Consider the following 16,119-nt stretch of genomic DNA (forward strand, 5'->3'; position numbering starts at 1 on the left):
CGCTACAGCATGAGAGCAGTGGGGATTGAACCCACGACCTCTTTTGTTGCCCAAAACTGCAAATTTTTAAATTAACTTTTTATAAGTTTTAATTTGTTAAAAAACTGTTATAATAGATTACTGAGCCTTTCAACACGTAAGATGGTACGCACTTGTTTAATATAAAAGAATATGTAGTACGTCAGAAAAATTTACCAAAATTTACTTTCGTCACAACCATAATGCAGTAATAGTTAAACAAAAAGATCAATTTTTAGCATGCCTTATTCATCTTTAATTGTAAACTGATTCAATCTCAATCTTTAGTATTAAAGTATTTTAATAAAATAAATTATACACAAATATTTATAATATTTGCGAATCCCAATCTCGGCAGCCCTTCACTGTACCGTACCTATAAGTTTTTCTTTATTAAAAGCCCAATAACTGTTTTGCTAAAGTCAAGTAATTTAAAAAATATTAAAATTATAAAACTACATAAATCTTACTTTGTTAACTTAAATTGCATTATTATAACATTTATTTATTTGGTTTACATTAAGGCAAATTTATGATTTTATATAGTTAAATCATATCACTAGTCATTAAAAACAGTGTTTTGTTGTGCATTTTACAGATTCACAGACAACATTAAATGATGAAATTATACTCTCATCATTTCCATTTCAATTAACAAACTCAAGTCTCGGAAATAAAAAATTTGTCAAATTTTCGACATATTTGTTAACAGTTTTCGGTCGATAGTTCGCGTAAACATAATTTGTTCATTTTGAAAATTAACATACACCTTCATTTTAATTCGGTTAATATGATGTTATTTTTTTTTAATTTCATAATGTCGGAAAGTATTTTAAAATAACTCGGAAATAAAAAATTTGTCGAATTTTCGACATATTTGTTAACAGTTTTCGGTCGATAGTTCGCGTAAACTAAGTTTGTTCATTTTGAAAATTAACATACACCTTCATTTTAATTCGGTTAATATGATGTTAATTTTTTTTTAATTTCATAATGTCGGAAAGTATTTTTAATTGGGTCAGAGCGAAATCTTGTTTCTTTATTGTTTTTTTGACTTTAATATAATTATTAATTTTGTTTATTTAATATTAATTAAAATGTCGATAATTTGCGCTAACGCAAAGTCTGCATTTTGTAAAATTGCCTGGTTTATTATCCGAGTCGACATCGGGATAAACAAAGAGAATAATATTAACATTCATGTAACAATAATTAATTTATCATGTTTAGTTTTTTGTATTACCGATTTAACAATTTATATCAACATACACTTACGCGGAAAAATGCGGAGTTCTGCTAGGATTAAAAATAAAAATTTCTAGCAGAATGACAGTGGTGAATAAGGTTAATGCAAGCTGAATAGGAAATTTATTTAATCTAGTAGTAATATTAATACTGATAAATAATAAAAGCTGCAATATTGTCATTACCTAAAACCATCAAACCAACTACCTAAATCAAATCCAAAAATCAACTTTTATTATTAACTTTTTTGTTAATACTTAAAAAATTTGCAATATGTCGGTCACTGATGCCTTCCTTGAAGAAGTTTATGACTGTCATCGAGGGAAAGTTGGACAAGGTGACCAAGCGTCAGAATGCCTTGAAAAGGGGTTCGAGTTCCTCGCCTACACATGAGGTGGGTCGTGAGAAGGAGCTCAAAGACCTGGGAAACTCCATCCAAGAAATTCGTGACATGTTCACCAGCTTTAAAGACGATCTAGAAGCGTCCAACAAGTGTCAGATGGAGTTAGATCACAAGGTGGACAATCTAGAACAATACGGCCAAAGCAATTGCCTAATCATCCACGGATGTAAAGGTATTCCAACAACAGATGCTTCGCCATTCCCTTTCCAGGAATATGTATTACACCTTTTGAACACTCACGTTCATCCTGGGTATTCCATCACCTATTGGGATATTAACACTGCCCATGTTTTACTATCAAAACGAAGGGACAGTAAACCGATTATTGTGAAGTTTGTTTTGGCGAGATATCCGTGATGATGTGTTCTGGCACAAGAAGAGGATACAGGGCACCGGTATGGCGATCACCGAGTCACTGACGAAGCGCCGGGTGCACCTTGTTCACCAGGCAAAGATCAAGCTTGGAGCCAAATCTGTTTGGACAGTCAAGGGCAGAATGATGGCATTCTTCAACGGAAAGCGCCACACAGTAGTGTAGAGTTACTAGATTTTATTGTTGTAGTTATTTTGGTTGGTTATTTGGTTTAACTGTTTAATTTGGATTGACTCCGTTTACCGACTCATTTTATTATGATTATATTTGGTTTGGTATTTTGTTTAAATTTCAGTTATAAACGACAAGACGTTAACAGTAATACTTTTATTGTAATACGGCAAAACACTTACACGGTTTGATTTAAAGTTACATTACAAGATCAGCTAGATTGCTAGACTGACGTTACAGTTAAAGTACGGGTTGTAGGTCCAGTTTTTGCGAGATACGACGGTGGCCAACTATCGTTAGATCGGCCCGACGATGTAACGATAACCAACCATCGGTAGATTGGTGAAGAATGTTTAAATTGTTCCACTATTTATAGCACAACTGAAAGGCAATAAAAGTTCGTTCGTTGTAAAGCCGCTGGCCTTCTATGTACAGGTTACGGGGCTAATTCTCGTTAAGGGCAATTTTAGAGTGCATTTTTTGAAGTTGACGCCCGTTATAACAAGAATAATTGTTGTACGTGTCCGGTCAATGACATTGAACTGGCTTGAACTTAGAATTGACTGTAATAGGCTTATTACAATTGATTCTACAGTAGGTAAGGTAGAGGATATTATTACGATTTTTAACTCAGCTAAGTAAATGGTACTGGGTTAGATGTTACTTATCTACTCACGCTTATATATTCCTAAAGTTTTTTTTGTTTTTTTTATTTATTTATTTGTTCGTTAGCATACAGTTCATTATTTTAAGTTGTGTAGCTCTATAGGATAATAATGGCCCATGAAATTATCAAGTGCGATATTTGTCTTAAAACTGTTAAAAATAGACAACCATCAATTTTTTGTGATGCTAATAATCATTGGATCCATTTTAAATGTCTAAAACTAAACAAGTTGGAAATAGAATTACTTTAAAATGAACCTCAAAGTAAGGCCTGGTGTTGCCCACACTATTATAATTCTGCTCTACCCGTTTCAAATTGTAACTCTTATGAATTAACTCAGCAATCTAACCCAAACCCCCCTACCCCAACTCTTTGTCGATCCACCCTTAATCAAACATTTCAAACTTTAATAACTTAGACCTTTTAGACCAAAATGATAACATGGAAACCAATTTTGTTAATGACCAATATATGTTTGCCCATGATATACATGAGATAAATACCACCACAAACAACAGTTTTGTCACTATGTGTGTTAATATTAGATCAATTTTAAACCCAACCCACTTCACCAAACTTCAAGGTCTAATTAACTCCATGGAATTATAACCTGACATAATAGCAATCAATGAAACTTGGCTTTACCCAAATCAAATTGGACAACATATAAATTTACCTGGCTATACATTCAGTGCCAACAGCAGATCTTCTTCTAGAGGAGGTGGTGTTGCAATGTATATTAAAGACAACCTAAATTTTTCAATAAGACATGAACTAACAATAATGAAAGAAAAGGAGTTTGAGTCCCTGTTTGTTGATATTTTTATTAATAACACCCAAACTATAACAACTGGAACAATTTACAGATCACCCAGTTTAAATAAAAACAACCATAAATCATTTCTTGATCAATTAAAATTTGTTATGGACACACTTGCAAAACAAACATACATGCTATATTATGGGCGATATGAACTATAACTTATTAAAGACCTTAAATTTGGACATTAATAACTTTGTTGACACCATGTTTTTTAACTCTTTTTTCCCTCTTATAAACAAACCAACCAGAATAACTGATTCAACCCAAACTGTCTTAGATCATATTTGGACCAACAACCATAAATCCCTAATTAGAAGTGCTATTATTGTCGATGGCATTTCAGATCACTTTCCAGTAGTTCAATGTACAAACATAACTGGAACCCAAAACCCAACTATTAATACTAAAACCTACAGATGCTATAATTCAACAAATCTGGCCAAATTTAATACTAACCTTGATAACCTAAAAACAGACAAAATATACTCATTTGAAGACCCAAATAAAGCCTATAAAGAATTTATAACATCCTATAAAAAAACTTTTGACCAAAATTTTCCTTTAAAATCAAAAAAAAAATTAAAACAAGACAACCCCTGGTTTTCTTATAATCTAATAGAACTTAACAAAACAACTGGCTTATAAAAAATGGCTTCAAAAACAAAACTCTAAAAAAAAACTGGATTATAACCTTAAAAGAAATGAATATGAAAAATCAATAAAATCTGCCAAATTTGAGTATTACAAAGGTCTGTTTAATAAATTTAGGTTTAATATGAAAAAAACTTGGACTACTATTAACTCTCTAATTGGTAAATCTAAAAAAAAAAAACATCAAGTCAAATTTAACATCAACCTCAGACAACAAGATAATATCCAATCATTTTAATACTTACTTCACATCAATAGCAGAAAAACTGGTTAAATCTATACCCCCTACCAACCTGTCCTTTAATTTTTTTTTTCGTGCAATTTTATTTTGTTATTTCGTCACTCCTTTGTTATAGTTTTATTTTCTTTTTGGTGTATATTTTGTAAAATGTATTTTATTTATCGCATTTATTAATAATATAATCTATACTGGGTTAGGTGACCATGCCATAAAATAATTAAAATCTTCATGTAAACATTAATACTTTTGACATGTTTTAAAGTTTTAAAATCGAGGTTAGAGTCACTATTAAGCTTAGATTTTGTGCTTGCTGAGTGCTAAATATTTCGTAGAAAAATTAAAATGTTTTGCCGCTGTTGAACACATTTTATTGTTTAGTCAGTCGTATAAATGTTTTACAAAAAAAAAAAAAAAAAAAGCCGGCAGCGTGGTGTAGTGGTAAGAACACTTGCTACACCACCATGAGGTCGTGGGTTCAATCCCCATTGATCTCATGCTGTAGCGCCCTTGAGTAAGGCGATATAAACGGTGTGAACTCCTGCTGAGCCAGCACTTGATCAGCAGCATAATTACTGGGCAATTATAATCTCTATAATATTTCAAACCCCCACAGGCAACTCGAGACTGGGTCGGAGTAACAGATGTTACTCTATGTTTAAGTCGCGCATTCGACTTTCCCACATCGAGGATAAAGATATATACAAAAATCATTAAATTCATTTTGTCATTTTTTCCCGTCGCATTGTTGTAATATTAGTTGTATATCGTATTTATTATTTACTTTTATCAATGCGCGAAAAACCAAAATAAAAAAGCTAAAATAAGATTTCTTATTAAGAACAGTTAAAAAATTACATCTTAATTTTAATAAAAATATTTAAAATTATTTATATTAGTTTCTTTTTAGCTTTTAAACGTAAAATATGTCACAAATTTCCTGACAGTTGTCACAAAATCCTTGACTTTTATACGCCATTGCCGCCAATTCAAAACGAACATCAAAGTTAAACTTTTTTCGGCTGTTTCTTTAATTTAAACAACTTGCCATGAAATGAAAGAAGAAATATCAAAAGAGACGACCAAAACGCAAACAAATCCAACGAATCCGGCTCAAGCAAGACATAACACTGGACTTGGGAGTTTAAAATCCACAACAGCATTCAGAGCTCTTAACTTTGAGCTCTACGCAAAACCGGTAAAATACACGTGCTTATTGTGTACATTTTATCTTTTAATCGATCTCTGTTTTAATCGAAATTTATCTATATTAGTCTAAGATTATAAAGTTCAGCGTGGTGTAGTGGTAAAAACAGGGCAGCGTGGTGTAGTGGTAAGAACACTTGCTACACCACACGTGAGGTCGTGGGTTCAATCCCCACTGATGTCATGCTGTAGCGCCCTTAAGTAAAGCGCTATAAACAGTATGAACTCCTGCTGAGCCAGCACTTAATCAGCAGTATAATTATCGGGCAATTATAATCTATAATATCCCAAACTGCCACAGACAACTTGAGATTGGGTGGAGTAACTAATGTTACTCTATGTTTAAGTCGCGCATTCGACTTTCCCACATCGAGGATAAAGATATATACAGAAAAAAAAAAAAGTTGTTAAATGTATATCTCTAGAAAAGCGTATTTGTACACTTTATTCCACAGTTGGTTTTATATATTTATTTATCCTCGATGTTGGAAGGTCAACTTCACAACCTAAACATAAAGTAACATCAGTTACCCTGACCCAGCCTCAAGAGCTGCTGATAAAATGGCACTACAGCATGAGAGCAGCGGGAATCAAACCCAGAACCTAATGTAGTGAAGCCATAGATTCTACACCATGCTGCTAGTCAAATTTTATTTTATCTTTATGTTTTTTTAGAACAAGTTTGTTATGGGCTTTGGCCTTGTTGCAATAACAGGTTGTGTTGCTTATCTTGCTTATCTAAACGCCACAGCAGAAAACAGAAAAGAAGGACTGTACGAGATTTACAATCCTGACGGGACTTTAAAATCAACGGAAAGACGATCATCACGCTGGGATTAAAATGTTGTTTTTTGTTATATTAATTATGTCTTTTTTGCGTCGTTATATTACCAATATTCGAGATTTTATTACTAAATTACTTGGCAATTTTGTTATCGATTCAAAATATGTGAAAAATAGAATTCAGTTGGAGTTAGAATTAAAAGATTTAACCGAAGAACTGGATTTGATTAATATGATGGATGAATTTGCAAAATATGCAAGGTAAAAAATGGTTCAAAGTAGATTTATATTTGTATTTTTATGTTAATTTGATCCAAAGACTGCAATTTTTGTTTTAACAAATCCTTTGTATCTGACATAAAACTATGTTTTTTTTATTTAGAACCCAAAGAAAACAGGAACAAATAAAAGAAAACATCAGCAAACGTACAAATGAAATTTCAACCAAACTAAATGGTGTAAAGAACATTGTGAACTGGACCCTTCAAATTTTAATCACCGTTTTTTATGGAATAATTATGCTTTATTACCGATATGAGCCTGTTATTGAGTTGCCTTTAGATTATGTTACCCCACATTTAGTTGGGAAAGTTATGGCTTTTCCGAATGGCATTATAGGCAATGTTGGTGTTATATTTTGGGCTGTAGTATGTAATACAACAATTAACAGCTTGCTTTCGAAAAAATAATAAAAAATTTTTCTAATTTTCGTTTATCTTGCATGTGAGTTTTAATTTTGAAAATAAAAATCCAAAAATTATTGGAATCAGTTTATTGCACACGTTATAGTTATTTCTAATCAAGGCAATATACAATGACTATAATAAAAAATATAGAATATATTGAATATTTTTGAAAAATAAGTAAAATCCTAAATGGTAATTTATACAATGAATTTTATGGTGTTATTTAGACCAATTAAATTTTTGCCTACAATATTATAATTTAAGCTTTATCTTTTTTTAACTTGATTTTAAAATATAGATATTAATTAAGTATGGTATATCCGAAAACCTCACATTTCAAATAATTTTAACTTTTATCGTCGTTGCATTTGAGACATCGAATTTCTGACCTTGTCGGCAATATCTCGATGTTCAATTCCACATTTCTTTAGCACATTATCCATTTCCATCATATTCTTGGTTTGTACGGCTATTTCAGCAGCTAACTTAATGTTCCTTAATATAAAAATAAAGGTTAGTTACTAAAAAAGGTAAGGCTTAAAAAATTGTTCATTTTAACAGACACAAGTCTAGAAAACCGTCAGTGTGGTGTAGTGGTAAGAACACTTGTTACACCACACATGAGGTTGTGGGTTCAATCCCCAATGATCTCATGCTGTAGCGCCCTTGAGTAAGGCGCTATAAACGGTACGAACTCCTGCTGAGCCAGCACTTAGTCAGCAGTATAATTACCGGGCAATTATAATCTATATTATCCCAAACTGCCACAGGTAACTCGAGACTGGGTCGGAGTATCTGATGTTACGCTATGTTTAAGTTGTGCATTCGACTTTCCCACATCGAGGATAAAGATATAAACAAAAAAAAAACTTAATTTGTTCTAAATCAAAAATAAAAATACTTAAAATTTTTTAAGTTACAGGCATTGTGGTGTTGTGGCGAGAACACTTCTTACACTACATAAGGTCCTGGGTTTGATCCTCAGTGATCTTATACTGTAGCAGCCTTGTGTAAAGCGCTATAAACAATATGAACTCCTATTAAGCCAACAGCTCAGTTATCAGGCAACTGTATTCTATAATATCCCTATAATATCCCAACGCAACTCAAGATTGGGTCAGGGTAACTGTTGTTCGCACATTTGAGCTTTAAAAAAAATGTTTTCTGAACATTGGAGTAAAAATATTGACTTTTGAATTTAAATAAAATACATTTACATACCCAACTTTCAGCAATGCTTCTACTCTCTTTTCTTGTGGGACTTTAGTGATATATTTTGTGACTTCATTGGGCGCATTGTTTTTCATACAAACTTCAATAAAGGGAACGTAACCAATCGGAGACTTCTTACTTTTAGAGAAACTTTCCATTTCGGGCCAACTTTGCGTCTCACCCAATGCCGTAACTCTTAACCACCACCAACTAAAGATTTTAAATTTATTTGAAAAATGCAACGATTAGACAAAAAAATAGATCAAAAATATAAAAAAGGGCAAAGCCACTTTAAAACTGGGTTGAAGTTATGTTTTAACTGTAAAGGATTGCTTTTTATATTAAGGATAATTTAATAAATATGATTGTACAGTTTAATAGGATTCCTGCTAACGTAGGGTTTTAAAAATATTTAAAACAATTAAGAAAATAATTAAGACAATTAATAAAGAATTAGAGAGGACTGTAAAGTACAAGAGAAAGTTAGAAAGAACCATAAAATATATAAAGTTGTTTGTTGATCATAAATTACAAATGGTTCATTAAATAAACTTACAGTAAAACTTACCGTTTATCAGCGACTTTATATTGTTTTCTCAGCTGTTCTGCTCTTCTAAGCTGGCGTGAGACAAGTAAAGTATGCAGGGTTTCATGTAGTGAGGTTTCTACATAACATTCATTACCTTCTTCTTGTTCTAATGAGGTTTGATCTCTTAATAGTTGGATTTGTTCTTCTGTTGCCTATATAAAGTAACTGATTGTGTTATAAGTGTTTATTAAAGATTAAAAGCTGACAATAGTGGTAAGAACATTTGGCTTTACTACATGAGGTCCTGGATTCAATCCCCACTGCTCTCATGCTGTAGCACCCTTTAGTAAGGCGCTAAAAACGGTATGAACTCCTGCTGAGGCAATACTTAATTTGAAGCTTAATTATCAGGCAATTTGAGACTGGGTTGGGGTGACTGATGTTACTTCATGTTTAGGCCGTGAAGTTGACCTTCTTTCATCAAGAATAAATAAATGTGATTAAAAATAAATAATATGTTAATTTTAATACATAGTCTGTAAAATTGGCCTTTCCAGTTTGAGGATAAATTATTAGACAGAAAATCTGCCTTATACCTTTACACAAAAATCATTCCTAGCTTTTGTGAAGTTGTCCAATGCACCATGCAAAGACATCACTCTATCTTCCGGTCTGAAAGTATCAAAACTGTCCTTGATATGGCAGTGAGCTAACTCAATAAAGTTATCTTCCTGCTCATGCAAGTCTTTTAACATCCTTTCATTCTGTTCTTTGCAATACTGTAAATATATTTTATGTTTATATAACATACAAGAAATTGGTTTTATCAATGTCCTAAATAAATATGGTCATTATTACTACATGAGGTCCTGTGTTTGATCCCCACTGTTCTTATGCTGCAACACTCTTGCGTAAGGCGCTATAAACGGTATAAACTCCTGCTGAGTTAATACTTATCAGCAGTATAATTATCGGGCAATCATAATCTTTATAATTTCCCAAACTGCCAACGGCAACTTGAGACTGAATCAAGGTAACTGATGTTACTCTATGTTTAGATTGTGAAGTTGACCTTCCCACATCGAGAATAAAGATATATAAAATAAAATTTTAATTTGAAAGGTACAAGTCTAAAAGAAATAGGATTTTAATTGTCTATTTTCTAATAATTTACTAATAAAATGATCTGACCATACCTTTAGATGTAACCTATAAGCTATCGGTTGTTGTCTAATTGACACCAAAAAATCCGACAAATTTGTTCGTTCGCGAAGTTTTGAAATTGCTGAGTAAGCAAGGTCAGTATTGCCGCTAGCAACTGCTTTCTCCAAAGCTAGTTGGTGTTTGCCCAGCTTGGACAACAATCTAACTTGTTCAGAGGCCCTGGGCTCAAATTCAAGCAACTATAAAAAATTAGAATTAAATAAAAAAAATTGCTGAAAATATATAAAGTAAAAATTACAAAACCACATTTTAAATATTAAATAATAATATCAGTTTGATTTTTGGATGAAATTATAATAAAACACCTGCAAAAATTAAAATTTAAGTATTTTTAAAACTCGGATAAATATATTGTTTTTAATGCCAAATTAACATATATAAAATATTTAATAAAATTTATAAGAATGTCGTTTATAAACCTTTATAGCCAGATCTTTCCTTCCACATTCTACAGCCTTCTCAGCAATATTGGCGTACGAAACACCATGCGCCGACTTCAACTTCTTCCTTATCGCTTCAGCAATTTTGCTGTCTTCAACTTCTGTCTGCTGGACCTGTTTAAGATTTGTGAAAAATTTAAATTACTAGTCGATAGCCCATCAGATGGTTTGCCTTTAAATTGTGATAATATGGTCGCAACCCTCAACTAATATTTGCCTACTACAATTTATCTGTGTACCATTAACAGCAGTTTTATTAATTTTGTGAGCTTATAAAATGGACATACATACATATTTGTGAATATATATTGCCACTTTTTCAAAGTTTTAATTTCTTTTTTATATAATTTCTATTTTTAAAATAACCTTGTAGCATGCCCAGTGTGATAATATCCTACTTGAACCCTGATCTTCTGGTATTTTCAGATATTTACAAATATGGAAAGCGAGGTGAAATTGTCGTCTTACCACCAACCTGTCAATCAAGTAATCCATCGTCAAACTTTCCAACCTAAAAACAAATTTTATAACCTTAAAAAAAAACTATATTTCTAAAGTAAATCATATATATATATATATAGCTTTTACGTTAAAGAAAAAATTAAAGAACTTATGACCATAAGCTAGGATTGGTAGTTTTGAATAACCACACTTATAGGTCCTTGGGTTTGATTACCACTGCTTCCATGTCATATTAACTTTTTTTTTTAAATTAATTACCATTTTCAAGCTTTTATTTAATGTCACTAAACAATAAACCAAATTAAAAATGCATTTGATTATGGTGTAAGGTCGACCTTTTCACATAAAGAAAAAATTATCTATAGGTTGAGACTGTCTTACTGTGCATATGTTATCCCTATACCAACTTCAAAATCCCTCACGGCATTCAACACTCTTAACATTTGGCAAGTGTTCACAAATAATTCTGTCAATGCTAGCTCTTGTACAAATGTTTTTCCAAATGAGGCAGCCTATTATAGAAAAAATTATATTTATAAAATAAATGAAATAAAAATGCAATATTAATTTTAGGCCTATACTTTAAATGGACTATTATTTTAATTAAAAAACACTTTTACAATATAATTAACCACGGTTAAATCTTAAGTTTAAATAACAACCTACAAAATACTAAGACCAACAACATTTAAAAATTTTTGGGTCACATATGTTGCCCGGTTCTAAAACAACAAAACAACATGACGTTTACCGTAGGAGAGAATTCTCTCGCATGTATTCCAGACGAGAAAATTCAGGAGAGCCAAAGTGTAATTATGTTTTGTCTAGAACCGGACAACATACATGATCCAAATTTTTAAAAGACTTAACATAACAGAAAAAAGACAAGTAGAAGAATAAACTGACAAAAACTATATGTTTTGATATCAAAAATTTTTAACAATAAAATTATAAACTTAATTTTTTAATCCAGCTTACCCTTAATAGGGATGTTTGATTTTTCCTTGAGAACTCCGAAGAAGCAGCTAGAATACATTGTTTAACTGCAACTTCAAGTTGATTTTTCTCGATCAACATTCTTAGAAACTCATCAGCTTTCTGGCTGTGATTCTGTGTTTTTTAAGAAAATTTAAAACAAAACTTAAAAACAATACGCAGAATTCGATATTGTAACTTTGCATTAACATTTTAGGTAAATTTTAAATCTTAAATTTTTAAACCCCCATAAAAATTTTTTTTTTAGAAAAAAATTTTTTTTTACAAAAATTTTGATACATTTTGTATTAATTTTCAAATATTTTTAAGACTTTTAGTTTTTAACCTCATATTTTTTGTTGGCTTCATGTAACAAAGCCCCGGGAGCCATGGACCCAAACTTAAAGATAGATTCAACATGGTCTATACAAAAAACATACTTCAAAGTTAATATTGCACAAAAATACTCAATAATAATACCCCCAATAAACAAAAAAAAGGAATACAAAAGTAAAAAAAACTATAATTGAAAAACTTTTCAACATAAAAATATAATACTGGCAGTGGGGTGTAGTGGTCAGAACACTTGGCTTCACTACATGAGGTTAAGTTTGATCCCCACTACTTTCATGCTATAGCGTTCTTTACTAAGGTGCTATTAATAATATCAACTCCTGCTGAACCAGCACTTATTCAGCAGCTTAATTATTAGGCAATTATAATTATTTATATCCCAGACTGCTTAAGATAACTAGAAACTGGGTCGTGGTAACTAATCTTACTCTAGGTGAAGGTGGTAATATGAACATTTCCACACTGAGGGTAAATAAATATAAAAAATATATATATAAATAAAAATTTTATCAACACAACAAATAAATACTTACATGGTACATATTGTAAAAACTCGTGCATAGCTGAAGTCACAATATGTACTCCATCAACATCAGCACATAACACAGCACATGGCATACCGTTTGGGTTGTCAAAATCCTCTTCCACAGTATACCTTACCCAATCCTTCTTTTTACCTACTACCAGTATCATTTTAGGCCAGTAGGCCACCACTGCTATGTCATTATTTGCTTCTGGTGAGTTAGAGATGGAGTTACAACACCACATTAGCTGTTTAGGTCTGCTTCCAATATTGGTGTTGAACTCACAATATTTAGTCTGTCAAAAAAATTAAAGAAAATAATAATCATATAAGATGTTATTTAAATTTGGATTGGCATATAACCATTTTAATAATATATATACCGGCAGCATGGTGTAGCGGTAAGAACACTTGCTACACCACACATGAGGTTGTGGGTTCAATCCCACTGATCTCATGCTGTAGCACCCTTGAGTAAGGCGCTATAAACGGTATGAACTCCTGCTGAGCCAGCACTTAGTCAGCAGCATAATTATCGGGCAATTATAATCTATAATATCCCAAACTGCCACAGGCAACTCGAGACTGGGTTGGAGTAACTGATGTTACTCTATGTTTAAGTCGCGCATTCAACTTTTCCACATCGAGGATAAAGATATATAAAAAAAAAAAATTTTAAGTGAATTTAAGATATATAGATATGAATACCCAAATAAATTATAAAAACAAGACATTTCAAGCAACTACATTATATTTTAATCTAAGTCTACATTACCTGAAAATCAGCCGAGCCAATCCAGAGTGTACCGGAGTCAGTACACAAAACTAAATGCTTTCCGTTAATTGAAACAGACATCGAAATATAAGATGTTGGTTTGACTTCAATGTCTAAATTAATAAAATATTAAATATTTTAAACATGATTTTAGCATTGAAACGAATGAAATGGCAAAAAAGTCGTAATTTAACTTGAAAAAAGTATTTTTTTACCTGTAGGGGTTTGCTGGAAACACTGCCCTCCAGTGTCAAGAATATAAATTTCTGACTCGTTCGCAGCTAGCACCCTCGATGTCCGAGGCCCGGGAAGGACACACCAACTGCTAGGTGGCGTACTTTTTAATCCAGGAACATCGGATAACATTCTTGCCTAAAAGTAAAAAAAACTGAACAAAAAAATTAAAAGGCAAAAAAAAAAAAAAGACAAAAAATTAAAAAAAAAATTAAAAAAAGGCAAAAAATGAAAATAAAAAAAGAAAAACGCAAAAAATTTAAATAAAAAAAATATTTAAAATTTAAAGGAAGATTTTTATAAATATTTTTATTACCCTGGGTTCCTCAACATTGTTAACTACGAAGAATCTGTAAAGTCCATTCATGACAGCTAAACCGGTTCCCTGTTGACTTGAGAAAACTTCAAATTCCATCACTTTATTTTCTCTGCATTCCTATAAAAATTAAAAAACAAAAATAATATTTAGTATATATCATTTTTTAAATACTATATAGCATATACTTAAAATATTTGGTATGTATATTTACTACAAAATATTAAATAATTTTTTACACAATATAATTTAGTTATTATATGATTATTTTATTTTTGTATATACTTAAATTGGAATTAACCCAATTTAAATATTAAATTGAAACAATGTATTTATATAACTTAATAAGTTTTTAACTTAAAAAACTAATTAAAGTAATAAATCACACACACACACTAATAAAACACCCATAGTACAAAATATATAACTAAACATATTTAGAAAATCAACCTAAAATTGAATTAAACTTACTGCTCCCATTGTAAAGGATTTAATAAACTGACAAAACATGTTGTAGAGTAGAATTTGTCCATCTTCTTGTATGCATAAAAGTTGGTCTGAATGAGTCCACGCTAAACCTATTAATACTCCACTATTCCATCTAACAGTACAACAAAAAAAATTTAAAAAACAATAAATCTAAATTTTTAAGACTGAAACTGTCTTATATAACTTGCCAGTCTACTGAAACTGTCTTATATAACTTGCCAATCTTATATAACTTGCCAGTTTACAATTATTTAGAACAAAATTGAATTGATTACTGCCAAAAAAAAGTTATAATTTAATTTGATAAACTTGTAGTTTTTATATAACCTTATAATTATTGCAGTTATTAGTGTTTTTTTGCAATTAGTCAGAAAAGACAGAAAAAGTCAGAAAAGACATTTTATACAAAAATATTTTTTTTTAATTAACAAGGCAATTTAGATTTCACATCTTTGTTGATAAATCCACCTAAAAAAATTTAAATAAAAATTACAATAAAGTTTCCACTTACTTAAAAGAACAAATTTCCTTTCCAGTAGCGTTGTAGATATGTATATCTGGCCGACTCATACTACGACTGCTTTGAGACTCATCTCTGCATGTTGCTAAAAAAATTAAAAAAACGTATTACAACCGGCAGCTTGGTTTAGTGGTAAGAACACTTGCTAAACCACACATAAGGTCGTGGGTTCAATCCCCACTGAGGTCATGCTGTAGCGCCCTTGAGTAAGGTGCTATAAACGGTATGAACTTCTGCTGAGCCAGCACTTAATCAGCAGCATAATTATCGGGGAGTTATAATCTATAATATCCAAAACTGCCACAAGCAACTCGAAACTGGGTCGGAGTAACTGATGTTACTCTATGTTTAAGTCGCGCATTGACTTTCCCACATCAAGAATAAAGATACATACCAAAAAAAGGATAAAAGAAAGTTAAAAATTATAAAAATAACAATTTTAGTTACCGATAAGTCCCCCATATTTTGAAATGCAAGTTAAGTTCTGGGATAAATCAATTGAGTTCCAAGACATAAAATTGTACAGTGAAGTTTTTCTAAACACCAAAAAAACTTTTAAAAAAATACATTTTTTTGCAAATAAAATCAAGTTTTAGAAACGCATTTGTAAAATAAAAAATAACATAAATTATACGCCAACTTATAAAAATACAGTTACATAAATAATAAAATACCTGATATGTCGTTCTCCTAGCGGGTTCCAGTTTATAATTTCCGACATGTTTGATTTTAATCCAAGAAAATAATCTACTTTGGTTTTCGATATAAAAAAACAGATCGTCAAAATTAGGGGATTACCCGA

General features: G+C 31.2%; 3 protein-coding genes across 3 annotated transcripts; 2 read left to right on the top strand and 1 right to left on the bottom strand.

Moving 5' to 3' along the window:
• Nucleotides 1-5,493: 5,493 nt before the first annotated feature.
• LOC145744503 (small integral membrane protein 8-like) lies at nt 5,494-6,779 on the top strand. Its single transcript, XM_082562352.1, has 2 exons — nt 5,494-5,787; nt 6,471-6,779. The coding sequence occupies exons 1-2, from the start codon at nt 5,644-5,646 to the stop codon at nt 6,633-6,635; spliced, it is 309 nt and encodes a 102-aa protein (XP_082418478.1). The 5' UTR covers nt 5,494-5,643; the 3' UTR covers nt 6,636-6,779.
• Nucleotides 6,640-7,357, top strand: LOC145744502 (guided entry of tail-anchored proteins factor 1-like). The gene is made up of 2 exons (XM_082562351.1): nt 6,640-6,839; nt 6,961-7,357. Exons 1-2 carry the CDS (start codon nt 6,661-6,663, stop codon nt 7,265-7,267), a joined length of 486 nt encoding a protein of 161 aa, XP_082418477.1. The 5' UTR covers nt 6,640-6,660; the 3' UTR covers nt 7,268-7,357.
• LOC145744501 (vacuolar protein sorting-associated protein 16 homolog) lies at nt 7,342-16,084 on the bottom strand. The gene is made up of 18 exons (XM_082562349.1): nt 15,992-16,084; nt 15,765-15,853; nt 15,309-15,402; nt 14,780-14,909; nt 14,309-14,428; nt 13,974-14,130; nt 13,759-13,871; nt 12,994-13,279; nt 12,453-12,529; nt 12,110-12,241; nt 11,513-11,643; nt 11,036-11,180; nt 10,649-10,783; nt 10,202-10,408; nt 9,602-9,784; nt 9,045-9,217; nt 8,486-8,686; nt 7,342-7,759 (listed from the first exon to the last, which is right to left on the bottom strand). Exons 1-18 carry the CDS (start codon nt 16,036-16,038, stop codon nt 7,618-7,620), a joined length of 2,562 nt encoding a protein of 853 aa, XP_082418475.1. The 5' UTR covers nt 16,039-16,084; the 3' UTR covers nt 7,342-7,617.
• Between the last annotated feature and the right edge of the window lie 35 nt (nt 16,085-16,119).

This window comes from Corella eumyota, chromosome 3, assembly GCF_963082875.1.
Source record: "Corella eumyota chromosome 3, kaCorEumy4.1, whole genome shotgun sequence".
NCBI lineage: Eukaryota > Metazoa > Chordata > Ascidiacea > Phlebobranchia > Corellidae > Corella > Corella eumyota.

Coding starts and splice junctions, on each gene's coding strand:
- LOC145744503 (XM_082562352.1), top strand. CDS start 5,644: ATGAAAGAAGAAATATCAAAAGAGACGACCAAAACGCAAACAAATCCA. Junction 5,788..6,470: donor TTGAGCTCTACGCAAAACCG/GTAAAATACACG, acceptor ATGTTTTTTTAG/AACAAGTTTGTTATGGGCTT.
- LOC145744502 (XM_082562351.1), top strand. CDS start 6,661: ATGTCTTTTTTGCGTCGTTATATTACCAATATTCGAGATTTTATTACT. Junction 6,840..6,960: donor GAATTTGCAAAATATGCAAG/GTAAAAAATGGT, acceptor TTTTTTATTTAG/AACCCAAAGAAAACAGGAAC.
- LOC145744501 (XM_082562349.1), bottom strand. CDS start 16,038: ATGTCGGAAATTATAAACTGGAACCCGCTAGGAGAACGACATATCAG. Junction 14,910..15,308: donor AAGGAAATTTGTTCTTTTAA/GTAAGTGGAAAC, acceptor TTGTACTGTTAG/ATGGAATAGTGGAGTATTAA. Junction 8,687..9,044: donor TATAAAGTCGCTGATAAACG/GTAAGTTTTACT, acceptor TAAAATCTTTAG/TTGGTGGTGGTTAAGAGTTA.